The sequence below is a fragment of the Lynx rufus genome, unplaced genomic scaffold (assembly GCF_022079265.1).
Source record: "Lynx rufus isolate CCGP_SWC_20201006 ecotype Redwood Valley unplaced genomic scaffold, mLynRuf1.p SCAF_4, whole genome shotgun sequence".
Taxonomy (NCBI): domain Eukaryota; kingdom Metazoa; phylum Chordata; class Mammalia; order Carnivora; family Felidae; genus Lynx; species Lynx rufus.
The window spans coordinates 136379571-136401630 of record NW_025814856.1 but is presented as its reverse complement, the minus strand read 5'-3'; the positions used below and the strand labels follow the sequence as shown (position 1 = coordinate 136401630).

Here is a 22060-nt window from a genome sequence, read left to right as displayed (position 1 = left end):
ATGAAATGTATTCTAATGCTATTGTGATGGCTACCTCTGATCTTTAATTTCATCAGTTTTATAAACTCTTTAATATGTGAATAAAATTTTAGATCTCAGTGTAGGTGTGTGTACATATGTATATATTTTTTACTTAAATTCCAGTTAGCATACAATGTAATATTACTTTCAAGTGTACAATATAGTGATCCAACACTTCCATACATCAGTTAGTCATTGCTCATCAGGACAAGTACACTCCTTAGTCCCCATCACCTATTTAACCCATCCCTCCACAACCTCGCCTCTGGTAAGAGTCTGTTTCTTGGTCTGTCTCTCTCTTTTTGTGTGTGTGTATATATATATAATGCTCTGAATTAACAGATTTATGTAAATACCTAATGTCTGTTTTAATGATGTTGGTCCCAATGGACTCCATAATCAAATCGTTATGGGGGATTTATTTGCTTTATGCCCTTTTGTTCACAGTGCATATATACAAGCTAAACATTGACTTTTATCAATAAAAGAGAGTAGCCCTATTATATATTAAGTGAAAGGGGTAGAAACAAGGCTAATGTGAGTTTTTAGAAGCCAACTCTATCTTTGAGTTGAAAGGTATACGTGCTTTTTGGTAATACATATTTCATCAGCCTACTTATTATTTTATTAAAAAAATGTATTCAGAGGTCCAAGACTTAAATGAATTAAAGGCCTTTTTTTAAAAAAAGACTAAATTGCAATACATACAATTAGGAAGAAACTTTGGAAATAATCATTTTAATAACCCGGTTTAAAATTTAACTATCAGGGACCCTGAATACTAACATAAGACATGAAGAGAAAAATATTTTGAAGGAAAAGTCTATCTATGGCAAAGTTGGTTATTGTTGATCTTCTGAAGAAAAATGCTACTATACTAAGCCGGAATCTTTCTATAAAGTCCTGTAAACTACACAAGAAAGAAACAGATTTTCCTATTTTATATTATACTTCAGAACACATGGACTTGATAAAACTAATATTTTTATTCAAAATTAGACATTTTATCTTCAGAATACCAAAGTTTAAGTTCCATATCTACAAGTTTTTATATTTCCATCAAAAATCACATTTTAGCACTATATCCTTAAACTGAATTAGTCAAGTTTTAGTCAGTTCAACAAGTATATTTTAAGGGCCTATTTATTATGCCAGGGAGTCAGACAGGTGCTTGGTACCAAAAAAATGGGTAAGAGCCTTGGCCTTGAAGGACACATCAAAAGATGCATATGCAAACAGGAAGTAAAGAAGAAATGGTCAATAGATTCCTAGAAGACAAAACAATTCTGAGAAATTAACTAACAGCTGTTAAGCTAATATTTTCCTCTTCTGAAAAGTCCATTTTGCATGTTTGTTTCACTTTTTAAAATTACTAAATTACTGAATAACAATAATGTTAATCACATATGACCCTTGAAAACATTTTCTAGATCTTTGAGTAATTTTAAAGCTGTATATTTTGAAGCTTATTGCAATTGACTTTTTTAAAAAGAATATTTTGTGATGTGAAAACTATATGAAATTCAAATTTCAGTGCCCATAAATAAAGTTTTATAGAAACACAGCCATACCCATTTGTTTGCATATTGTCTCTGGTTACTTTCCCACACAATGGCAGAACCACACGGCCCACAGCGTTGAAAACTTACTATCTGGCCTTTTACAGAAAAAGTTTGCCAAACCCTGATCTAATGCACAGCAATGAACTTTGGTTGAAAAAGTAAAGCTTTGTTATTGTAGCTTTATTTTCCAGAATTACCAAAGATGTTTAAGATAAACAAAATGTGCAAATAAGCTTTCTATAAAGTTTCTCCAGGATGCTGCCTCTAGAAGTAGGACTGCTAACCCCCACTAGCAGGGGCTTCCTTTTCTTGTTCCCACAACCAACACTGGGCTCTAAAGTCTGGCCTCGAACTCCTTCTAAACACAGCTGTCAGGCCTCTGGGATTCTGCCCTTTTGGCTTAATTTTCACATGTTGATCTGACAGGCACCAGATTAAATTTTGTGGGGCCCTCTCTTAAGTTAAGAACTTCAAGTTTAGAACATCACTAGGCATTTGAGGGGTGGGTGTGAATTTAGGGGGTGGGTGCTCAGTAGCAGTATTAGGAAAGAGAGCTCTGTGTGTTTTAACAGACTCAAAGTTTTAACCTGAAACAATGATACCTAATCTTTTCCAGAGTAATGGGAATCTTTTATTAACACACACACAAAAATATTTCATGATAGTAGGTGTGCTCTTATTTATTTCATCACTGCAGATAATATCTGAAGCCCCAGCAGATTTTCATACCTCCTTCTTGAATGTCTAGGATCACAGAAATCAGATGTGTAAAAACTACTGCAAAAGGAGTGAAATTTGAGTGGAGTGGGGTGAGAGCACTTCAGACGTCATTGGTGGGTTTGGAGGGGGCAGGGTAGTAAGAGAGTTTTAAGTAGAATTTCTTTTTTTTTTTTTTAATGTTTATTTATTTATTTTGAGAGAGAGAGTGCTCACACACACACGAGCACGGGAGGGGCAGAGAGAGGGAGAAAGAGAATCCTAAGCATGTGCTATTAGAGTAGAGCCTGATGCAGGGCTTCATCCTACAACCCTGGGATCATGACCTCAGCTGAAATCAAGAGTCCAATGCTCAACCGAGTGAGCCACCTGGTACCCCTAGAATTTCTAAGTAGATCTTAACTTGTGTGTTTCCATAACACAGCTACTTACTCCTGACACACTCTCGAGGGGACTCCACAGCACAATAAAGCCAAACAAGCAGCCACTTCAAATCCTTCCCTGGACACCACCCTGGACTTTACTGAACAGCGTGAGGGCAGTATTTATCATTCTGTCACCTGAGACATCTTAATCTTGCTTACCTCAAGCTGGAAAACACTTTTAATATATTTTCAAATAACTATATTACCTGGTCTTGAGATGTATGCATCATTTCCTTTTTAACCTTAAAAAGAAGCCTAGGGTCCACTTGGCCTCCACCCCGACCCCAAGCCTTCTCCAAATCAATCTCACCCACAATCGTCATCATCACGCACCAAATGTCTTTCAAATCCATGTTTCTATCCCTAGAGCTCACCATTTCCTTGGCAAAACTGCAACAACTTTTTACTAGTCATGTCACTCCTCTGCTTGAAATCCATGGCTTTTCACTTCCAATATGATAAAACCCAAACAAAGCTCACCAAGCCCCTTAGAACCAGGCCCTTACTAGAGTTTCAAGACCCACCTCCCACAAATCTGTCACACATGTTATGCTCCAGTCACAGGGAATGTTTCCGTATTCTTTGAAGGTGTCTTGCTCACTCTTGCTGCCAGTCCTCTACAAGGTCTGCTGCTTCTGTGTTTACATTTTTCCTAACCCATCCCCACCCTCCCTGGATAATCTTGTTTAGGTGTCAATTCAAGAATCACTTCTCTAAGTGACTTCCTTAACCAGCTTTAGACTGGATTAGATGCCCCATAGAGTGTTTCTATAAGCCCTTGAGACTCTGGGTTTCAGAGATTTCATTCCACAAAGGCAGCACCAATTTCTTTCTTGTCCATCTCAACTTTATTAATGCCCTGCGTAGAATACACCAGATGGTGAATCAATGAATTAGGGCATTCTCCAAGCTCTCCTGAATCATGACCTTCAAAGAAGTACTGATTCAACTCCTTGAGGCAAACTATGGGAGATTTCTCTAATCGTATCAGAGTAAAGCTCAGTTTCAGGGCTGAGAATCCTAACAATAAGATCTTTAAATCATTACTTTATCTCACGAGCAAAGAACTAGCAAGCAGGGTTCCCCCAGAAAGGCTAAGTCCTGGCCATAAAGGGACACAAGAAAAATCTGACAGAATTAATTGTTCTGAGTGTTAAAACTCTATCCACAGCCCTGTTTTCATTGACCCCTTTTTATGAGAATGATGGTGCATTACAAGACTACCAAATATCTTCAATCTGTAGTTAATCTGTAAGTCTCCAAGGTTGATCACTGTGAAATCACTATCATCACAAAGAACTATCTATTGGCGTGCCTGGGTGGCTCAGTCAGTTGGGCGTCTGACTTCAGCTCAGGTCATGATCTTGCAGTTTGTGACTTCGAGCCCCGCATGCTGACAGTTCAGAGCCTGGAGCCTGCTTCAGATCTGTCTCCCTTTCTCTCTGTGCCCCTCCCCAGCACGTGCGCATGCTCTCTCTCTCTCTCTCTCTCTCTCTCTCTCTCAAAAATGAATAAATGTTAACAATTTTTTTTAAAAAAGAACTATTTATTAAACCACTACATGCAAGAGTCTTAAAATGGTCTGAACACTATATTAAACGACTCATGGAAGGCCCTGACATACAGGACTTTCCAATTTGAAATAGTCATTGATGTTAAAAGGCAGTAATAAGCTAATAGAGCTGCAAAGAGAATAGCAAGCTTGACAAGCCTTGCCACTTGGAAACAGCTGTGAAAGTCAAATCTTTCAGAGCTCTAGAAGAAATACATTCATTCCCCACACCAAGCAATCTAACTGAATTTTTACAGGTTTCTTGCTAAAAGAAGCCTGAGCTCCTTTCTCACACAAAGCTCAATAGTAAAGGCACTTTGCAATGCTAATTTCCCTCTTAAACAACTACCAGGTAAATTCGTCAGAGCTGATGAGAAACACCTGAAATAGTAATGTTTTGCTCTGTGATAAGGCACCCAATGTATTTTACAAATTAAACATTCAGTCAGGGTCCATGATCAGACTCCATCATTATCTGTTTTCCCCCCTTGACCTCATTGCATCTCAGGGATTTTGTTCCAGGGAAGTGCTCTACACAGATGCGTCAGGAATCAGTGGAATCAAAATTGCCAAAATTGCTGCTGAGTCAGAGGTGTTTTTAAAAATATGACAAACAACATATAGCTGCATGCTAAACGGTTAACACCCTTCCCCGACGGTTTTGCAATCCTATACTTATATCATAGCTGTATCACACTGAAATTACAGGTTCCTGTGAGACAACACTAGCAGTAATAATACATGTTAGAATGGGGCTCATTTACGGGTCTTTTAAACAAGTTTGAACATTTATACCTTGAATATTATCTTACTAAGTCCTACTTCCTCCCACAAAACATAAATGTAAAACTGAAAAAACATGATTTCCCTAGTGTATTAGTTGGCTCTGAGGGATATTTTGGTTGTCACATCAAACATAAAATATTGATGAAGGAGTTAAGAAAAATAGATTCCACTTCTCTCTTTAACAAAGAATTGAATATTAAAGCTACACCGTCTCCTATGTGTTATGTGTGTAAGAATACTCTTAGAGTGCCAATAATTTGAACTAGCATACAAAAACTATTGAAATACACTTCAAAACCAAGGAGGAATTTTTAAACTAGCAAAATTAACTAAAAGAAACTTGAATTGTATATATATGTATACATATATATATATGTTTTATATATATATGTTTTATATATATATGTTTTATATATATATATGTTTTATATATATATATATATATGTTTTATATATATATATGTTTTATATGTTAAAATACATATAATTACAATTTTGGTCCTATCATGCAAAAGAGACACTTTGAGAATTCTGAAAGTTAAACAAATCAAAATTGACACATATCCCAGGTTGGAAAATCTGAACTGTATCATAAAACATGATCAGCAAAAGGTGTTTGGATACAAAGGAAGATTAACTGTAGGGAGTCAACATTTGTCAGTGTTCAGGCAACAGTGTCCAAGAGAAAGGAGCCTCTGTTCCAACAGTGTTCTCCTTCAGTTCCTACAGGAGACAAAGCCAAGAAAGTACATGGGAACCCCGGGTTGTCCTCCCTGGATGACATTTGTGGACTGACTAAATGGGCTCATGTCATTCAGGCCTTCATGGCAGATGTACAACTCAACAGAAATTGTGCATCTCATATTGGCCTTTGTTTCATGCATCCACTTCTTTCGGTTCAAATAGTTAGTCTAAGCTTTGTCTGAGAGGCAAACCTGAGATAATGCATGTGTATTGAGCAGGATAGGACTAGACCTTTGTTTGAGAGGCCAACTGGTCTCTCTTGGTAGCAGTTCTATGAATACCCACCAACAAAATGCAAAAATATTTATGACTGCCATAATTTTAGATTCCCTTCTGCCTTACAAACAAGTAATGAAATGTAAATATAAAATCACTGTAATGGATTTTTTTACAATGTGCTATAATTTATGTAATCAAACAAGTATGGCCCTCTTCAAAACTGTCATCTTTATGGTTCTTTCATTATAAACTTATTGTAATTATGCTTCTGTTGCTCAAAGCACTTAATGTCTTTAAGTCTTGCAATACATATTTAAAAAAATTTTTTAATGTTTATTTTTGAGACAGAGGGAGACAGAGCATGAGTGGGGGAGGGGCAAAGAGAGAGGGAAACACAGAATCTGAAGCAGGCTCCAGGCTCTGAGCTGTCAGCACAGAGCCCGAAGCAAGGCTCGAACCCATGAACCATGAGATCATGACCTGAGCCGAAGTCGACACTTAACCAACTGAGCCACCCAGGTGCCCCTGCAATACATATTTTTGAATGATACCTAAACGTAAGTAGCACTTGGCTGTTAACAAAGCAAATTATGATGAAGAATCTTTATACTTTCAGGGTGGACTTGATTTTGAGATATAGTCAAGTCATTGACAAGCATGTTCAAGTGAGCAGTGTGGGTAATAGGACTATTAACCTAATGGAAGCTATGACTAGAAATAATGGCTAAAAAGTAATGAAGCTACTATATACTCATGAGAAGAAACTTGTATTGCTGTTCTTAACGGTAATTTCATAAAAAGAATCCAAAAGTATTTTGATCAATGGCAGAATGTTTAGAATTCAAGAGCTTGGTTTTCACTGGTAGCTATTTTGATTCACCACACCCATTCTAAAACGTAAATTATAGTTTATTTGTTTAAAAACCTCTTATAAATTTGTGTTTAATTGTTACAAAAGTATCTTAAATGATCTTATTATTAACCTGAGACTTATGTAATTCTTGGCCTTCAATCCTAACATTACTGTATTTACTCTTTGGTCTTATTTGAGACTTCTCTGTGGAGTTTATCAGGAGCCCCACTCAGTTTCGTAAGAATCTGTGGCATTGTACACGGATTCTGTGGGGCTCTGACAATTCCTCAAGCATAGATCTAGACTCCTGGTATGGATGCCATGACTAAAATTCAAGATACTTAAGACATCAGATGTCTTTCACATTTTGTACTGGGTGTAAAGCCCATGCAAAATTAAGACAGTACTTAAATTTATCCCAAACTTTATTAGCTTCTTCAATAATAAAACCTAAACAATGAGAGAGAAATTTAATATGATCTATAACCCAGACCATCATAACCTTACTTTGATGCTCTGAAAATGAAAGGATCATATTCAGAAAGTTACATTCTAAAACATTTAACAACCTTATGATATAAAAATATGATTTTTCCATGTATATCTAATAAGGGTATACTAGATGAGATTTTACCTAAATTAAATTTTCACCCAGGCCCATTCTTACAGTGTCACAAAGTTATATTCAACAAAGCATTAAGGATCTTATATAAACAAAGTACTTGATATTGTAATGAATGCAAAAATATGATAATAGCTAAGCATGTACTGGGCTAAGCTCTTTACATGCATTTTCTCAACTGATTAACCCCTATAACATAGGTCCTATTTAGTCTCCAAGTTTTAAAGGTCAAGTCACACAAACACAAAGATGGTAAAGGACTTGCCTCAGGTCACAAAGCAGAATCTAAACAATCTGAATCTAAAGCCTAACACCTTGATCACTAAACACTATTAGCTACCCCAATGCAGAAAATAAATTTCTTACTCTTTCAGAATTAAAACTGAGAAGAAAGTTTATAAATCACTGCTATTCTAGGTGATTGTCAGTTCCTATAAATAGTAGGAACTTAACTTTTTAAAACACACCTCTTCTTAGAGCCATTTATTATGAAATAGTTTGGAGAACAGGAATGAGTATGCTCTTAACAATCTTAGTAGCCATTATAATACATTTTTTAAACAAATCAACCAGAGGGGTGCCTGGGTGGCGCAGTCGGTTAAGCGTCCGACTTCAGCCAGGTCACGATCTCGCGGTCCGTGAGTTCGAGCCCCACGTCGGGCTCTGGGCTGATGGCTCAGAGCCTGGAGCCTGTTTCTGATTCTGTGTCTCCCTCTCTCTCTGCCCCTCCCCCCGTTCATGCTTTGTCTCTCTCTGTCTCAAAAATAAATAAAACGTTAAAAAAAAAATTTTTTTTAAACAAATCAACCAGAGCTTTTTTTTTTGAAACTATACTAAAATTTATAAGATGATCAATTAAAAAAAAATACTTTGTAGATCAAGTGATCTAATTTAAATCAACAATGTGCTAATTAAAAGTTCCTTAGTACCTAGAAGCATCCAAAGGATATTTATTTTTCTGAAAACTGCATTTTTAGACTGATTGGCACTTACGTTGCTCAATATGCTCTACTAAAAAGTCTACAGTTTATGTCAAGTAGCATTCTGATTTTGTAAGTAGTAGGAAAATAAATCCTACTTTTTATAGATGGAGTAACAAAAGACGCTGAAAACATAAATACAGAAGGTACTTCTAAAGAAGTACTAAAGGTACTTCTAAAGAAGTACTAAAGGTACTTCTTTCCTGCCCACAGGAAGGTGCTTTACTTCAATGGCCAATGGCCTTTCCTTAGCACGTGAGCTCCATGCTTACTGCACATGCAGAGAATAAAACATAGAAAGATATGAAAGCTCCTTTCCCACACACACATATGGGCATATTTATATTTGGCTTTTCTGATACCTAAGTATGCTGATTCATTGGATAAGTATGAGTCAAGTAATATTCCGCGAGAGCTGTACCTATTCATTCATTCACACAGTATAACAGGAACAAAGTAGACACGGTATCCAAAGAACACTTCAAATTTAAAATGCTACATCTAATTACACTTTGCCTAAGACTCTGAACTTAGACTCTGTTTTTAAAAATATCACTAGACGAAGTTTGCAAGCTTTTATGGCTCATCACTTGCCAAGTAGGATAAGTGTATAATTTATTACACGTCAGTTGGGTATAACTTCAGTATCTAGTCCCATGGCTTCACTTTTTCGTGATAATTCTAACACCCCCCCCCTTTAAAAATGTATAACTTGTAGAATTGGCTTTTTAAAGAAAGATACTTCAAAGGATTTGCCTTCATCCTTAAAAGAATAATGGAATTGTGGCAAATACTTGTTAGACTTATTCAGTATCATAACAATAAAAACCTGATTTAAGCTCGTATCACCCACTTGACCCTTCTCCCCTAAAAAAAAAAAGTTCAAATTTCAGTCAACGAATGTTTTCTGCGCACCTGCTATATGTAAACATGGCACTTGCAATATGTATGCTAAAAGACATCTAAGTTTCCAAGGCATGATGAAGTGGGGGGAACAAGGGACCAAACTTAAGTATTTGTTATCAACAAGTTTTAACTCATTCATTTCTTAGAAAAACCTTAGAAGACAGTTGCACAGTAGCACATGGGGGCTTGAGAGTATACTTCCAGGTGCAAGTAGTTCAGCCTTCAAAGTTAAGCTAAAGCTCTGCTTCCAAACAACTGGTTTCAGTTCATTCTTTAATCTCCTTCACGTTTTCTATTTTATTCACAAAATCCACGTTCTCCTCCAAAACAATGAATGACAGCGCATCTTTAAAACAAACAAACAAAAACAAAAAACCTATCCCTCTTTCCCCAAAACCCAGCCCATACACACGCCCTCTGCTTTCGTGGGCACGTGTCCTTCCAAAATTCTGCAGGACACCCCCCTCACCTGAAAAAAAGTTTGGAGAGGACGCTGGCCTTTTCCAGAGGCGACCTCTGCATGGTCTCTGCGCGCGTCGGGGTCCCTGCTGGGGCAGGCTGGGCTCCAGCTCCTAATGCCAAACGCCCTACTCTTCTGGCGCAGGCTGCTCGACCCTTTTTCTCTGACCCGCAGTGATGTCATTTGCTTCCAACTCCCCCCACCCACCGCTACCCCACACACCTCCCCTTTCCTGTCTCCTTCCCCCGCCTCCCCTGCCCAGGTTAAAAACTGTGCGCTGCCTGGTCCAGCCCCCAATTTGCCCCAGCCGCTTCCTCCACCTTCTGCGCTCCCCGAGCGTTCCTTCTTCTCGTCTCCTTCCCACCCCGGCTGCCCCGCGCCTCCCGTGGCCCATTCTCCCAGCCGGGCTCCCTCGCGCGCGCTGCTTCCAGGCCCGCGTGCGTACCGTCCAGCCCCTGCCCGGCCCGCAAGCGGGGGCCTGTCGCGGCCGCCCTCCGTGTCCGGCCTCCGACGCCGGGCGGGAGCAGAACCGTCCCCCGGGCAGCCTCCGGCACCCTCCTCCGCGCCAGGTTCCGCGGGACGCGGGGCGTGCGGCCGACAACTTCCGAGCCTTCTTCCGAGAGCCTAGCCGGGCTCGGGTTGCGCTGGCGAGGTGCATTCTGAAGGGGGAACGGAATGTGTCTCTCCTGTATCAAAACGCAGCCTCAGAGACCCGGAAAGTTCGGCGGCGGCGGCGTCTGCTGTGTTCACCTCAGCGCTTCCTTTGAGTGCCTGAGGCAAACCACGCTGTTAGTTTCAGGCTTAGGCGAGCTGTGAGTGCGGCTCAGACCCCTGGGAGACGCGCTCCCGGGGGGAGGGGGGGTGGAAATCCCGCGGGGAGGTGAGCGCTTTGTCATTTACGCTCACGATTTGTTCATTGTCCCGAGTGCTGAGTCGGACTTACGTTCTGAAGGAAGGCTTTGCTGAGGGCTAGCGACTACGATGACAAATCGACAGTGTGTAAACTAACCCGCCCTCCTATAGATTTCCAAGTCTCGGTCGGCAAGAACATCTTGACTAACACACCGAAAGGAATCCGGCCTTTGAAGGGAAAGTAGCGCGTTAACCTCGCGCTGACTCACAGAAGCGCCATCTTCGGCTCTCTGAGGGCATCGAAGCTTTCCCAGGTGTGGGCGCCTTAGCTTCCCCGACGTTTCGTTGTGTGGATGGCGCGCCTGCCTGATAGGTTTTAAAGAGCCAAGACTTTTTAGGTCCTGAATCCTATGGTGGAAGAGCAAGGGCACTTTGAATTTAAAATGAAAAATTCAAATGAAAGTAAACATTTTGACCTGATTACTGCCCCTACAACTAAGGAAAGGGTGTTTACTTGTAGAGTACCTCATGGTTGATTTGTGGTCACCCAAATAGAGTACAAATAAAACGTGCATTTCACAGTAACAGAAAGGAACAGGCATTTAAAGTAATGAATGCATTCAGGTTTTTATAGCTCCAACTTTGCATTTATTTCATTGTCACCTTTTTTTCTATCTTAAAGTGAGTTGGACAAACATTTAAATTTTATTATTCTATACTTTACTAGTAGAGAAAATAGGAGTAAAGAGATAAACAAAAATGCATGAAGTTAGATACCAAGAAAGAACTTCAGCATTTCTAACTCGTGATCCTTGCTTCAAATCTCTCCACTGTGACATACAAGTTGAGGCTCTGTCCTCATTATTGACTTTTCCCAGGTATGTGATTGAACTCACGGGATCCACTTCCCTACCCCCACTCTATTGTTTGCTTTATAACAGATTTTGAAATGCATTAGTAATCCATTCGTCTTTGTCACCAAAGAGCAAGTGATAATAAAGGGATTAACAAGTTCCAGAGATCACAAAAGCTGACCAAGTGATATGGTTTGAAAAGACCCCAAATATTTGTCAGTCTCCTTCCTCTAGAAAGAATAAATGAAATAAGGATTGTTTCTTGAATTCTGTTTGCCAGGCATCATCTCATGAAAACTTTGTTACAATCATGTAAATGGGTGTTATTTTTCACAATTTTCGGTTAAGGAAACAGGGAAGAGAAGTAAATGCCTGTAATGGTAGGGCTAAGATTCAAACTCAGGTCTAATGCCAAACCACAACTCCCACCAGTGTGTAACACTGCTTCTAATCACATCATCCATCCTATATTGATATACCATCACTTACCAACCCAGTTTTTCTCCTCATATTGGTTTCATGAAATCATAACTGCCAGAACCTGCTCAGGACTGAGACAAGAAGTCAAAAACCTAGGTGCGCCTGGGTGGCTTGGTCAGTTAAGCATCCGACTTTGGCTCAGGTCATGCATGATCTCACGTTCCATGAGTTCAAGCCCCATGTGGGCTCTGTGCTGACAGCTCAGAGCTGGAGCCTGCTTCGGATTCTTGTCTCCCTCTCTCTGCCCCTCCCCTGCTCACGCTGTCTCTCTTACTCTTAAAAATAAGCATAAAAAAAATTTTTTTAAAAAGCAAAAATCTACAAACCAAATAGTTACTGGTTTTATATTTTTAACAAATGACATTTAATTATAATATTCCATTTAAAGCATGTATACACACACACACACACACACACACACACACACACATATATATATATATATATATATATATATATATATATATAGGTTTTTACTATAAAAGATTATATCCCAAATTTGTTCTTGGCATAAGTAAGATTTCACTATTTTTCAGAACAATAATACTGCTAGCAGATAGGAACAAATGAACTGAGCCATGATATTCAAGATTTGCATCTAGGTACCTATCTAATGAGAGAACGTAGATTTATGCACCAGGAAAGTGTTCAAATGTGACTGAAGGTCAAGACTGAAATCCTAAATGTGGCTTTGAGATATCAGAAAGAGGAAAGAGATCAGTGACCAAGATGAAAGTATAGAGTAGTAATAAGAAACTGTGAAGCTCTTCTCTCCAAGCTGCTTAAGTATCAACTCATAAAATTTTATTATAATATTTTAATAGCTTATGTTTGTTGAGCACTTCTATATATGCCAAGCACCATGCCAAATACATGGCATGTTTTGCCTTTTTTAATCTTTTTTTTTTTTTTTTTTTTTTAATTTTTTTTTTCAACGTTTATTTATTTTTGGGACAGAGAGAGACAGAGCATGAACGGGGGAGGGGCAGAGAGAGGGAGACAGAATCAGAAACAGGCTCCAGGCTCTGAGCCATCAGCCCAGAGCCTGACGCGGGGCTCGAACTCACGGACCGTGAGATCGTGACCTGGCCGAAGTCGGATGCTTAACCGACTGCGCCACCCAGGCGCCCCGCCTTTTTTAATCTTTATAACACTTTCATTGGACAGGTTTCTTCATCATCCATATATCCAAGACCCATGGTGGGTGTAGAGTTTACTTAAAAATAAAGAAATCTTAAAAAAAAAAAAAAAAAGATTAGGTAGCCATTTGTATGGCATTTTTTATTGCTGTAAAATGCACATAACATCAAATTTACCATCTTAAACAATTTTTTAAATGTACAGTTCAGGGATAATACATTTATACTGTTGTGCAACCTATCATTACCATCCATCCCCACAACTCTTTTTTATCTTGTAAAATTGAAACACTATACCCGTTACACAATACCGCTCCATTCTTCCCTTCCCCCATGCCCCTGGCAACCACATTATACTTTCTTGTCTTCATGACTTTGGCTACTCTACCCCCATAGAGGTAGAATCATACAGTATTAGTCTTTTTGTGACAGGCTTATTTTACTTAGCATAATGTCCTCAAGGTTTATCCATGTTGTAGCATATTATGGAATTTCCTTCCTTTTTAAGGCTGAGCAATATTCCATTATATGTATATATCACATTTTGCTTATCAATTCATCCAGTGATGGACATTTGGGTTTTAGTTACTGTGACTAATACTGCTATGAACATTAGTGTGCAAATTGTGTAACATCATTTTAAGGATATGTTAAAAAGAAACAAGAAGAGGAGTGCCTGGCTGGCTCAGTCAGAAGAGCATGCAACTCTTGATGTCAGAGTAGTGAGTTCAAGCCCCATACTGGGTGTGGCAGTTACTTTAAAATAAATAAACTTAAAATTAAAAAAAAGAGATGAATAGAAGAAAAGGAAGCCAACATTTATTTAGTACCTACTATGTGTTCAGCAATGTCTTATGCTTCGTACCAATGATCTCAATATATGAAAGCTTATGAGATAAGCTTCTGGTCATGTTCCTCACTCTGCCAGATGATGGCTGAAGTCCCGCCATTAGATATCACCAGAGTGAAATTTTTCTATACTTTATTTATCCATTATTTTCTATTTCATTTGAGTGTGTTCCTCAGATTCTGTCCTGAGAATGGGCTTAAAGTAGGTTTAAGTAGGTAGTGACCATGGGTGCACCAAAAACTGGAAAAGTAAAAGGAGAAAGGAAAAAGTCACCTCCATCAGGAAGGAAAGCTCATCAAAAAAGAGACAGGCAAGGCCTTGTTAGCTTCATGTGCTCAGGCTGGTTCTGCTTATAAACTTCCCTAAGCTGGAAGGGTAAGAGCAGCCAGGCTTCTTCCACAGTGTGCTGCAGTGATGACCAACCACATATATACACATGATAGTCTTACAAAGACATCTCAGACCCAGAGAGAGGTGTTCTGGTACGTGCGTAGGCCAGAGTATCATTTACTTGTACTGCCTTCAACCCTATGTGATCTGACAATTCTGTTTATAAACACACATGACACATACTTTTATTTATATACATATATAATGCTTTTTCCCCACAAGCTCCTTGGAGACAGGAATTATGTCTTATTTTCCTTTAACTCACCTTTTATTTAGTAATACAGTATATGAAATCCAACAACAGTTTTCTCTTGGGGCTACTAACGTAATAGTTAAAATATCATCCTCAGGGGAAATCTGAAGATTCTCAAGAGATGAATGATTATCATTAATCTTTCATCAAGCAAGAGCTCATTGCTAAGGCAGGTGTACAGAATGAGGCAGGACCTCCACTCTTCAAAACTCAGAATCTACCTGTGGTCATCAAAATTCTCTGAAGATGGTAGCACAGTGAAATAGAAAGAGGTTTCTTGGGCTCTGAGAAAATGAAGAGCTAAATTTTCAATCCTGGTACCACTACTTACTTAGCTGTGTGGTCACCTTTCTGTGTTTCAGTTCCCTTTTCTGAAGCACAGCACAGGTAAATACAGACAACAATATTGTACTACAATCATCAAACTTACTAAAAGATTAGAATTTAATTATTCCAACTATTAGAAAGAATAATTAGGTAAAATGATAGAGGTGCTAATTATTGCTACAGTGACAATCATATTACAATATATGTGTGTCAAATTAATGTTTTGTACACCTTAAGTTTATACAATGTCACATGTCAAATACATTTTAATGACAAAAAATATTTAAAATATCCATTTCACAGGGTTGTTGAATGGATTAAGTCAGGTTCTTTCTACCTCAGCACTATTGACATTTGGGACTAGGTAATTCTTTGATGTGGAGGACTGTCCTGTGCATTATAGAATGTTTAGCAGCATCTCTAGCTGCTACACACTGAATGCTGGTAGAACTACACCCCCTACCCTCCCAACACCCAGGATGACAACCAAAACTGTCTACAGAGATTGCCAAAAATCCTGGAGGGCAAAACTGCCCCTAGTTGAGAATCAATGGATGAAATAAATTACATATGATGCATATAACAGACATAAAGGACTCAGAACTGAATAAGCACTCAATAAATCTTAGACACTATTGTTACATACTACTGGTGATAAATCAGAAATCAGTGTAGCATTGCAAAAGACCCCACAAAATGCTACAGAAAACTGAATTCCCTAAGGCTATAAGAATTCTCAGGAACATTGGATTCTCTCATTCCCTCTGAAGTTATTTGCTTGTATTTAGACTAGATGAAAAGGGGGAAATTCAGGTAGCTTTCCAACTGTAAGATAATTTTAATTTAGAGGCAGAACTAGATTTTTATACAGTGAAAGTCCTCACTCCTTTTCCACTGAAATGACATTTGAAAGCTCTTTTAATTACTCAAATTTTCAGCTCATCACCAGTGTTATATTACCAACTACTGTGTCCGGATGGAATTTGGCACCCTGATGGGTCTTCTGTAAATTAAAGGTACTTCCTCATAAAGGAAATCTTAAAGATCCTCGGTCTGTATAAAATAAGAACTTATTAATGCTGTTAATAAACTGGAACAATTATGAACAATATTTTGAACACTACAATTTTGTCATGAATATAAAAGCTGATAATTCTAGGATTCTCTAAAATTGCTATTTATGAAATGTTTCATTATTCAGTTTCTCTTTTCATTTTCCTACTGAAGCTTTTTTAGAAACAAGGGAATTCATAATACCAGACTAAATTTTCACTAGTGATATCGTATCTGCTGAAAGCCAGATACAATCTATAGAGTTCAAAGTGTGGTCTTATATATTTGGAGTCTAGCAAGAAAAGTGGTGATTTTTTCCTTCAGATGAATTCTATACTATTTTTTAAAGTTTTTTAAGTGTATGTATTTACTTTTTAGAGCAAGGGAGCGAGAGCAGGGGAAGGGCTCTGTCAGTGCAGAGCCCAACCTGGGGCTCGAATTCACCAACTGTGAGATTGTGACCTGAGCCGAAATGATAATTGGGCACTTAACCAACTCAGCCACCTTTGTGCCCCATACTAATTTATATGTTACATAGAAGAGTTACGTTTAGAAAGGCAGTGGAGTACACTAAATAGAACAGCAGGTTACTTATTTATAACTATTTCCCCCCCCAAATAAATAATTATAATAAAAACATGTAAATAAAGAAGGTAAGATAAAGAATAAGAGAGACCCGATGGGAGATTGTTAACGCACCTAGAAACTAAAAGTGACTGTGAATGTCTAGGCCCTCAACGTCCACTAGGCTTCTGTCCAAACCTTCTGTCAATATGCAAGTTCACCTGGAAATAAAAATCATCCTCCCTGCACCCCAGTAGTGGGAGAGTTTGCCGTTGAAAGGCTTATAGAATTGTCACTGACTGACATCATGGACAGCATTTTTAGCTATAAATTTTTTCAGAAACATTTATGTTATGGTCATTTTTTATGACCATTTTATGACCATTTTAAGGACACAACATGAAGTCAGTTACACAAGCGAGTCTGTTGGGTCTGGGAAACTGAAACTTGAAAATTACCAGGTTCTGATTTGCTTTAACTTACCCTGCATAGATAGAGTTTCTGAGAGCTTGTTCTTTTAGGACACTATGTTGGCCATTTATTGATCTCCAAGTTCAGTGTGATTGGTGAAACTATGGTGATTAATCCATATGGTCAAAAGGACAAGCAATTCCTGTATCAGTGACTATGGCTCATTGGCCTCCACAGCCTACATCTCCGTGTCTCCCAGAAAGACTGGAACCTCTTCATTTCAAAGGCTGTTGAGAGGTAGCACTGATGAAATGATGGCAAAAGACTTTGGAACTCCCTTTTTTTTTTTTTTTTACATTTATTATTTATTTTGAGAGAGAGAGAGAGCAGGGGAGGGGCAAAGAGAGAAGGAGAGAGAGAATCCCAAGCAGGCTCTGCACTGTCAGCACAGAGTCCAATGCAGGGCTCAAACTCACAACCTATGAGATCATGACCGGAGGCAAAACCAAGAATCAGATACTTAACCAACTGAACCACCCAGGTGCCTCAAGACTCTGGAACTCTTCTTTACATATGCAAAAATTATGTTTAAAGATATGTATGAAAATTGTCAAAATCATTTTTGGAACAAAGCATATCATGCTATTAAAGGAAATCAAATTGACAAGTATGTATCATGGTTTTCCCCTAAACAAATTTGACTGTCACAAAGCTTTACCTTATAATATAAAATTTGCATTTTTTATAATAGCAAATTAAGCTGGGCATGATCCTGTTTTTACAAGAAAAAAATTATGTCTTATTTATTTTTTTTAATATTTTAATGTTTATTTATTTTTTGAGAGAGAGAGAGAGAGAGAGCAAGCCAGGGAGGGGCAGAGAGAGAGAGGGAGAGGGAAATCCCAAGCAGGATCTGCACTGAAAGTGCAGAGCCAATGTGGGGCTCAATCTCATGAACTGTGAAATCATGACCTGACCGAAACCAGGAGTCAGATGCTTAGCCAACTGAGCCACCCAGAAACCCCAAAATTCTATGTTTTCTATAGAAGTAACCTTCTATACTTCAGTTTCATTTGTAAACTAGAATGACAATAAAATACACCAACTTTTTCTGAAGTATATAGCATAATTTATGCAACATTTATATATAAATGCTATATAAAACATATATAAAAACATGGGCTCAATCCCTTGAACTGTGAGAGCATGACCTGAGCCAATATTGAGTCAGATGCTCAACCGACTAAGCCACCCAGATGCCCCAAGAAATAGATGCCCCAAGAAATGAACCTCAGGGGCTGAGCACTTAATCACTGGGCTGGGTGTGTAACTGGATGGTTTTATAATTGTTTTAAGAGGAGTTGCCTTTTACAGTGTGTCCATTTGCTTCTCTGGTTAAGGTGAAAACTGGTATTTATCACAAAGGAGGTGTTATTTTCCTTCTGTTTCTTCATTTTTTCAGAATCCATTGAGAGGACTATTCATTATAGGAATGTAACGTAAGTAGGTATCAATGGGGATGGAAGGACAGAAGGAAATCTTTTCTTCTCTTTTTCTTTTGAGATTCAACAAAGTCAGAATCTATTTCATGAATTGCGATGACCTCTATTGAAATGCTTAAATATGGCCACCAAGGGTCCCCCAGGAGAATGTGACACATCATGCATGAGAGAAAAAGTTTAATGCCAATGCCTACTGCTTGGTGGGAGATGGGCCACTGTGCAGATGAAACTGGAAGGTTGCCTTTACCTACCCATCATAGGATTTCTGGACTTCTTGCTAACTTCAACACTTAAAAGTTAAAAAGACGTGTGAGCTTATTTGTATCCCAAGAAGTAGGTGAAAAGAGACATAAAAGTTGTATATGTATGTTTGCATGAACACTGCATAAAAGCTTAGGTGATATATGTCATAATCATTTTATGCCATAAATGGCTAAACTTTTAAAATATTTTTTTCAAAACAAACAAACAAAAGGAATGCATCCTGTGAAGTAAAGTGGCTTTCTGACTCCATTCCACAAATGTTTTTGGAAAGCCTATAGTGTTCCAGCTCTTTGCCAGGAAAGGGGAAAAGTGAACAGGACAGAATTCTGCTACAACTTTTAAAGAAAGGGCTTCTTGGATCTAAATTGCTACTTAAATGGACAAAGCAAAGTATTAGTTGCCTGAGCCCAGAGGAAATTACCAGCATCAGTGTTTCTTTCATTTATTCTGGATTCCCGTTAACCCTGCAAAATCTGCAGTAACTCCCTAAATCTCTTTCACCTCCCCTTCTTTTGCCCCCACTGCAGGCCTGCATTCTTTTCCCATCCCTGGTTTTGGGACTGAAAACAAAATCTTCTCAGAGATCATTCCATATAGTCATAAAGATACCCTGTTTGGAACAGAAAAATACTCCCATCAGGTAACTTTAAACATTTGACCCATAACCAGCTCCCTCCACCAGTACTTCATCAGAAGATAATATTCTTATAAATCCTATGAGTTTTACGTATCTTATTAAGTGCCACAGCACACTGCATTTCATTTTTTGTGTTAGGAGCATTAATATTTAAGATGTGAATATATAAAACAATTTTTAAAACTCTATCTTGGCAATTTTTTCTTAAAAAAAAAACAAACAAACAAGGGCATCTGGGTGGCTCAGCCAGGTAACTGTCCAGCTCTTGATTTCAGCTCATGTCATGATCTCACAGGTTCGTGAATTCAAGCCCAGTGTCGGGCTCTATGCTGACAGCATGAAGGCTGCTTGGGATTCTCCTTCTCCCTCTCTCTCTCTCTCTCTGCCCCTCCCCCTGCTTGTGTGTGCCTTCCGGCGCTCGCTCTCTCTCTCTCTCTCTCTCAAAAGTAAATAAATAAATATTAACAAACAAACAAACAAACACTAGAAGCCTCCAAAATGGGAGTGTCTCAGTCCTCTGTTTCTCCAGAAGACTCTGCAAACTCCTCACTCCTCTCAGAGGCCAGGCAGAGGCATATGAGGAGCCCAGCAGGTTCTCGCACAATTTGACAAATGTCAAATCCCCAAGGCTGAGCAGGAGCTCCACTCCTCATGCCCCTCAGGGCCCACAGGGGTGCTTCATCTTGTTTACTGTCAGATGACCTGCATGCCCTCAACACTATGGGGGAATAGAAACCTTGAACCTTTCTGCACCTGCTAGTGCTTGGCACTGTGGGAACCCGGCAACTGACAGCTCCCTGGAGCACAGCCAGGCAGTGGAACACCCAGTCCCACGCTGCAGGCTCATGGCCAGGCTCAGAGCCAGCCACCAGCTGCAACTACACTGCTATATTTTTCAAGACCCACTTTGCTCGTGATTCTACTTGTTCTTAGGAATTCTTTTTGTTAACACCTATTAAACAATAAGGCAAATGACTCTTGGAAATTATTTTTCTGATCCAAAACAGAGTAGGGAAAAAGAGCCCATCCGATTATTCATGTCGTATCTTCCTTGCTTTTGAGAAAGTGAAGATTAAAAAAAATTATGCAAAATAGATTTAAGGATCGGAGAAAAAGTGTAGACCTCTATTCAATCGTCTGAATGTATTCACACACAAACCCAAACAAATTTGAGGCTTGTAACAATCTGAATAATTCAAGAAAAATGGACTATTTCTGCAATCTGTTTCTATGTTCATGCATACTTAATTTATTTTTTCTTTTTTTCACTCATACTTAATTTTAAAATATACTTTCGCTTGGCTATGTAAGAAAACAAACTTTAGACTGTCTCATTTTAAAATTTATTGTCTATCAGACAGCATGGCACAGGGTTAGAGCTCCTCTGCTGGGAGCGGAGCTCATTTGTAAAATGGGGGAAACAAGAGTTTCCATTACATAGGATTGTTGTGAGAATTAAATGAGTTCATGTAAGGAAAAAATGCATGCCCGGCATAGAATAAGACATAGAGTAAGAGCTCAATAAATGATGATGTGTATGTGTGTGTGTGTGTGTGTGTGTGTGTGAGTGCGCGCACACACATTTCAAATTTCACATCCTCGCATTAGTGATTTACTGAAGGCTGAACTGATCCTTCCATGATTTTTTTTTTTTTTACAAGAAAACATGAAGTGTGTATGGGATAATTCTTTATGACTTTTTAAATGCACATCTCCTCAACCATATTTAGTTTTTATTTATTTACTTCCTTCAAAAGAAAGAGAAAATAAAGCTCAACAATAAGAAAACAACAACCCTTTTAAAAACTAAGCCAAACATCTGAGCAATACTACACTAAAGAAGATATACAGATGGCCAATAAGCATATGAAAAGATGCTCATCATCATTTGTCATTAGGGAATTGCAAATGAAAACAACCATGATATACCACTTCTCACCCTTTAGAACGGCTAAAATCCAAAAAAACTGACAACACCAATCACTGGTGACGATTGCTGGTGGGAATGCAAAGTGGTATGGCCACACTGAAATACAGTTTGGCATTGTCTTACAAAGCTAAATATAGTCTTACTATATAATCTAGCAATCACACTTCAAGGTATTTACCCAACTAACTGGAAAACTTCAGTCCACACAAAAATCTCCATGCAAATGTTTATAGTAGTTTTATTCACAATTGCCAAAACCTGGAAGTAAACAAGGTATACTTAAATCAGTGAATGGATAAACAAACTGTGGTACATCTACAAAATACAAGACATGAATGGACTGTAAATGCATATTGTTATTGAAAGAAGCCAATGTGAAAGCCTATGTACTACTACTATGTACTATGTACTATGTACTACTACTATGATTTCAATTACGCATATTTTGGAAAAACGTAACTATATAGAGATGGTAATCAATCAGTGGTTGCCAGAAATTTGGGATGAGGAGGGGAAGGCTTAAATAGTATGAAAATTAATAAAACTCACTTAAAATGGAGTGGGGAGGCCAGAAGGGAGAGCTCTCATGCCCCACCACTACTCATCAAATGCAGTCCCAAACAAGAAGAGACCTACCTAACAATCCTCACAGGAAGAAGCCTATACCCTACTACCCCAGCAGGGGAAGAAAGATGTTCTCCTTGTCC

At 38.6% G+C, this 22060-nt stretch overlaps 1 protein-coding gene across 1 annotated transcript in view; it reads right to left on the bottom strand.

Moving 5' to 3' along the window:
* The window catches only part of CFTR (CF transmembrane conductance regulator), a 188051-nt gene extending 178009 nt beyond the window's left edge, over window positions 1-10042 (bottom strand). The window contains exon 1 of the mRNA XM_047097293.1: window positions 9857-10042. Within this exon, the coding sequence (XP_046953249.1) occupies window positions 9857-9909 (53 nt within the window). The 5' untranslated portion in view covers window positions 9910-10042. The remainder of the gene's footprint in view (window positions 1-9856) is intronic.
* Between the last annotated feature and the right edge of the window lie 12018 nt (window positions 10043-22060).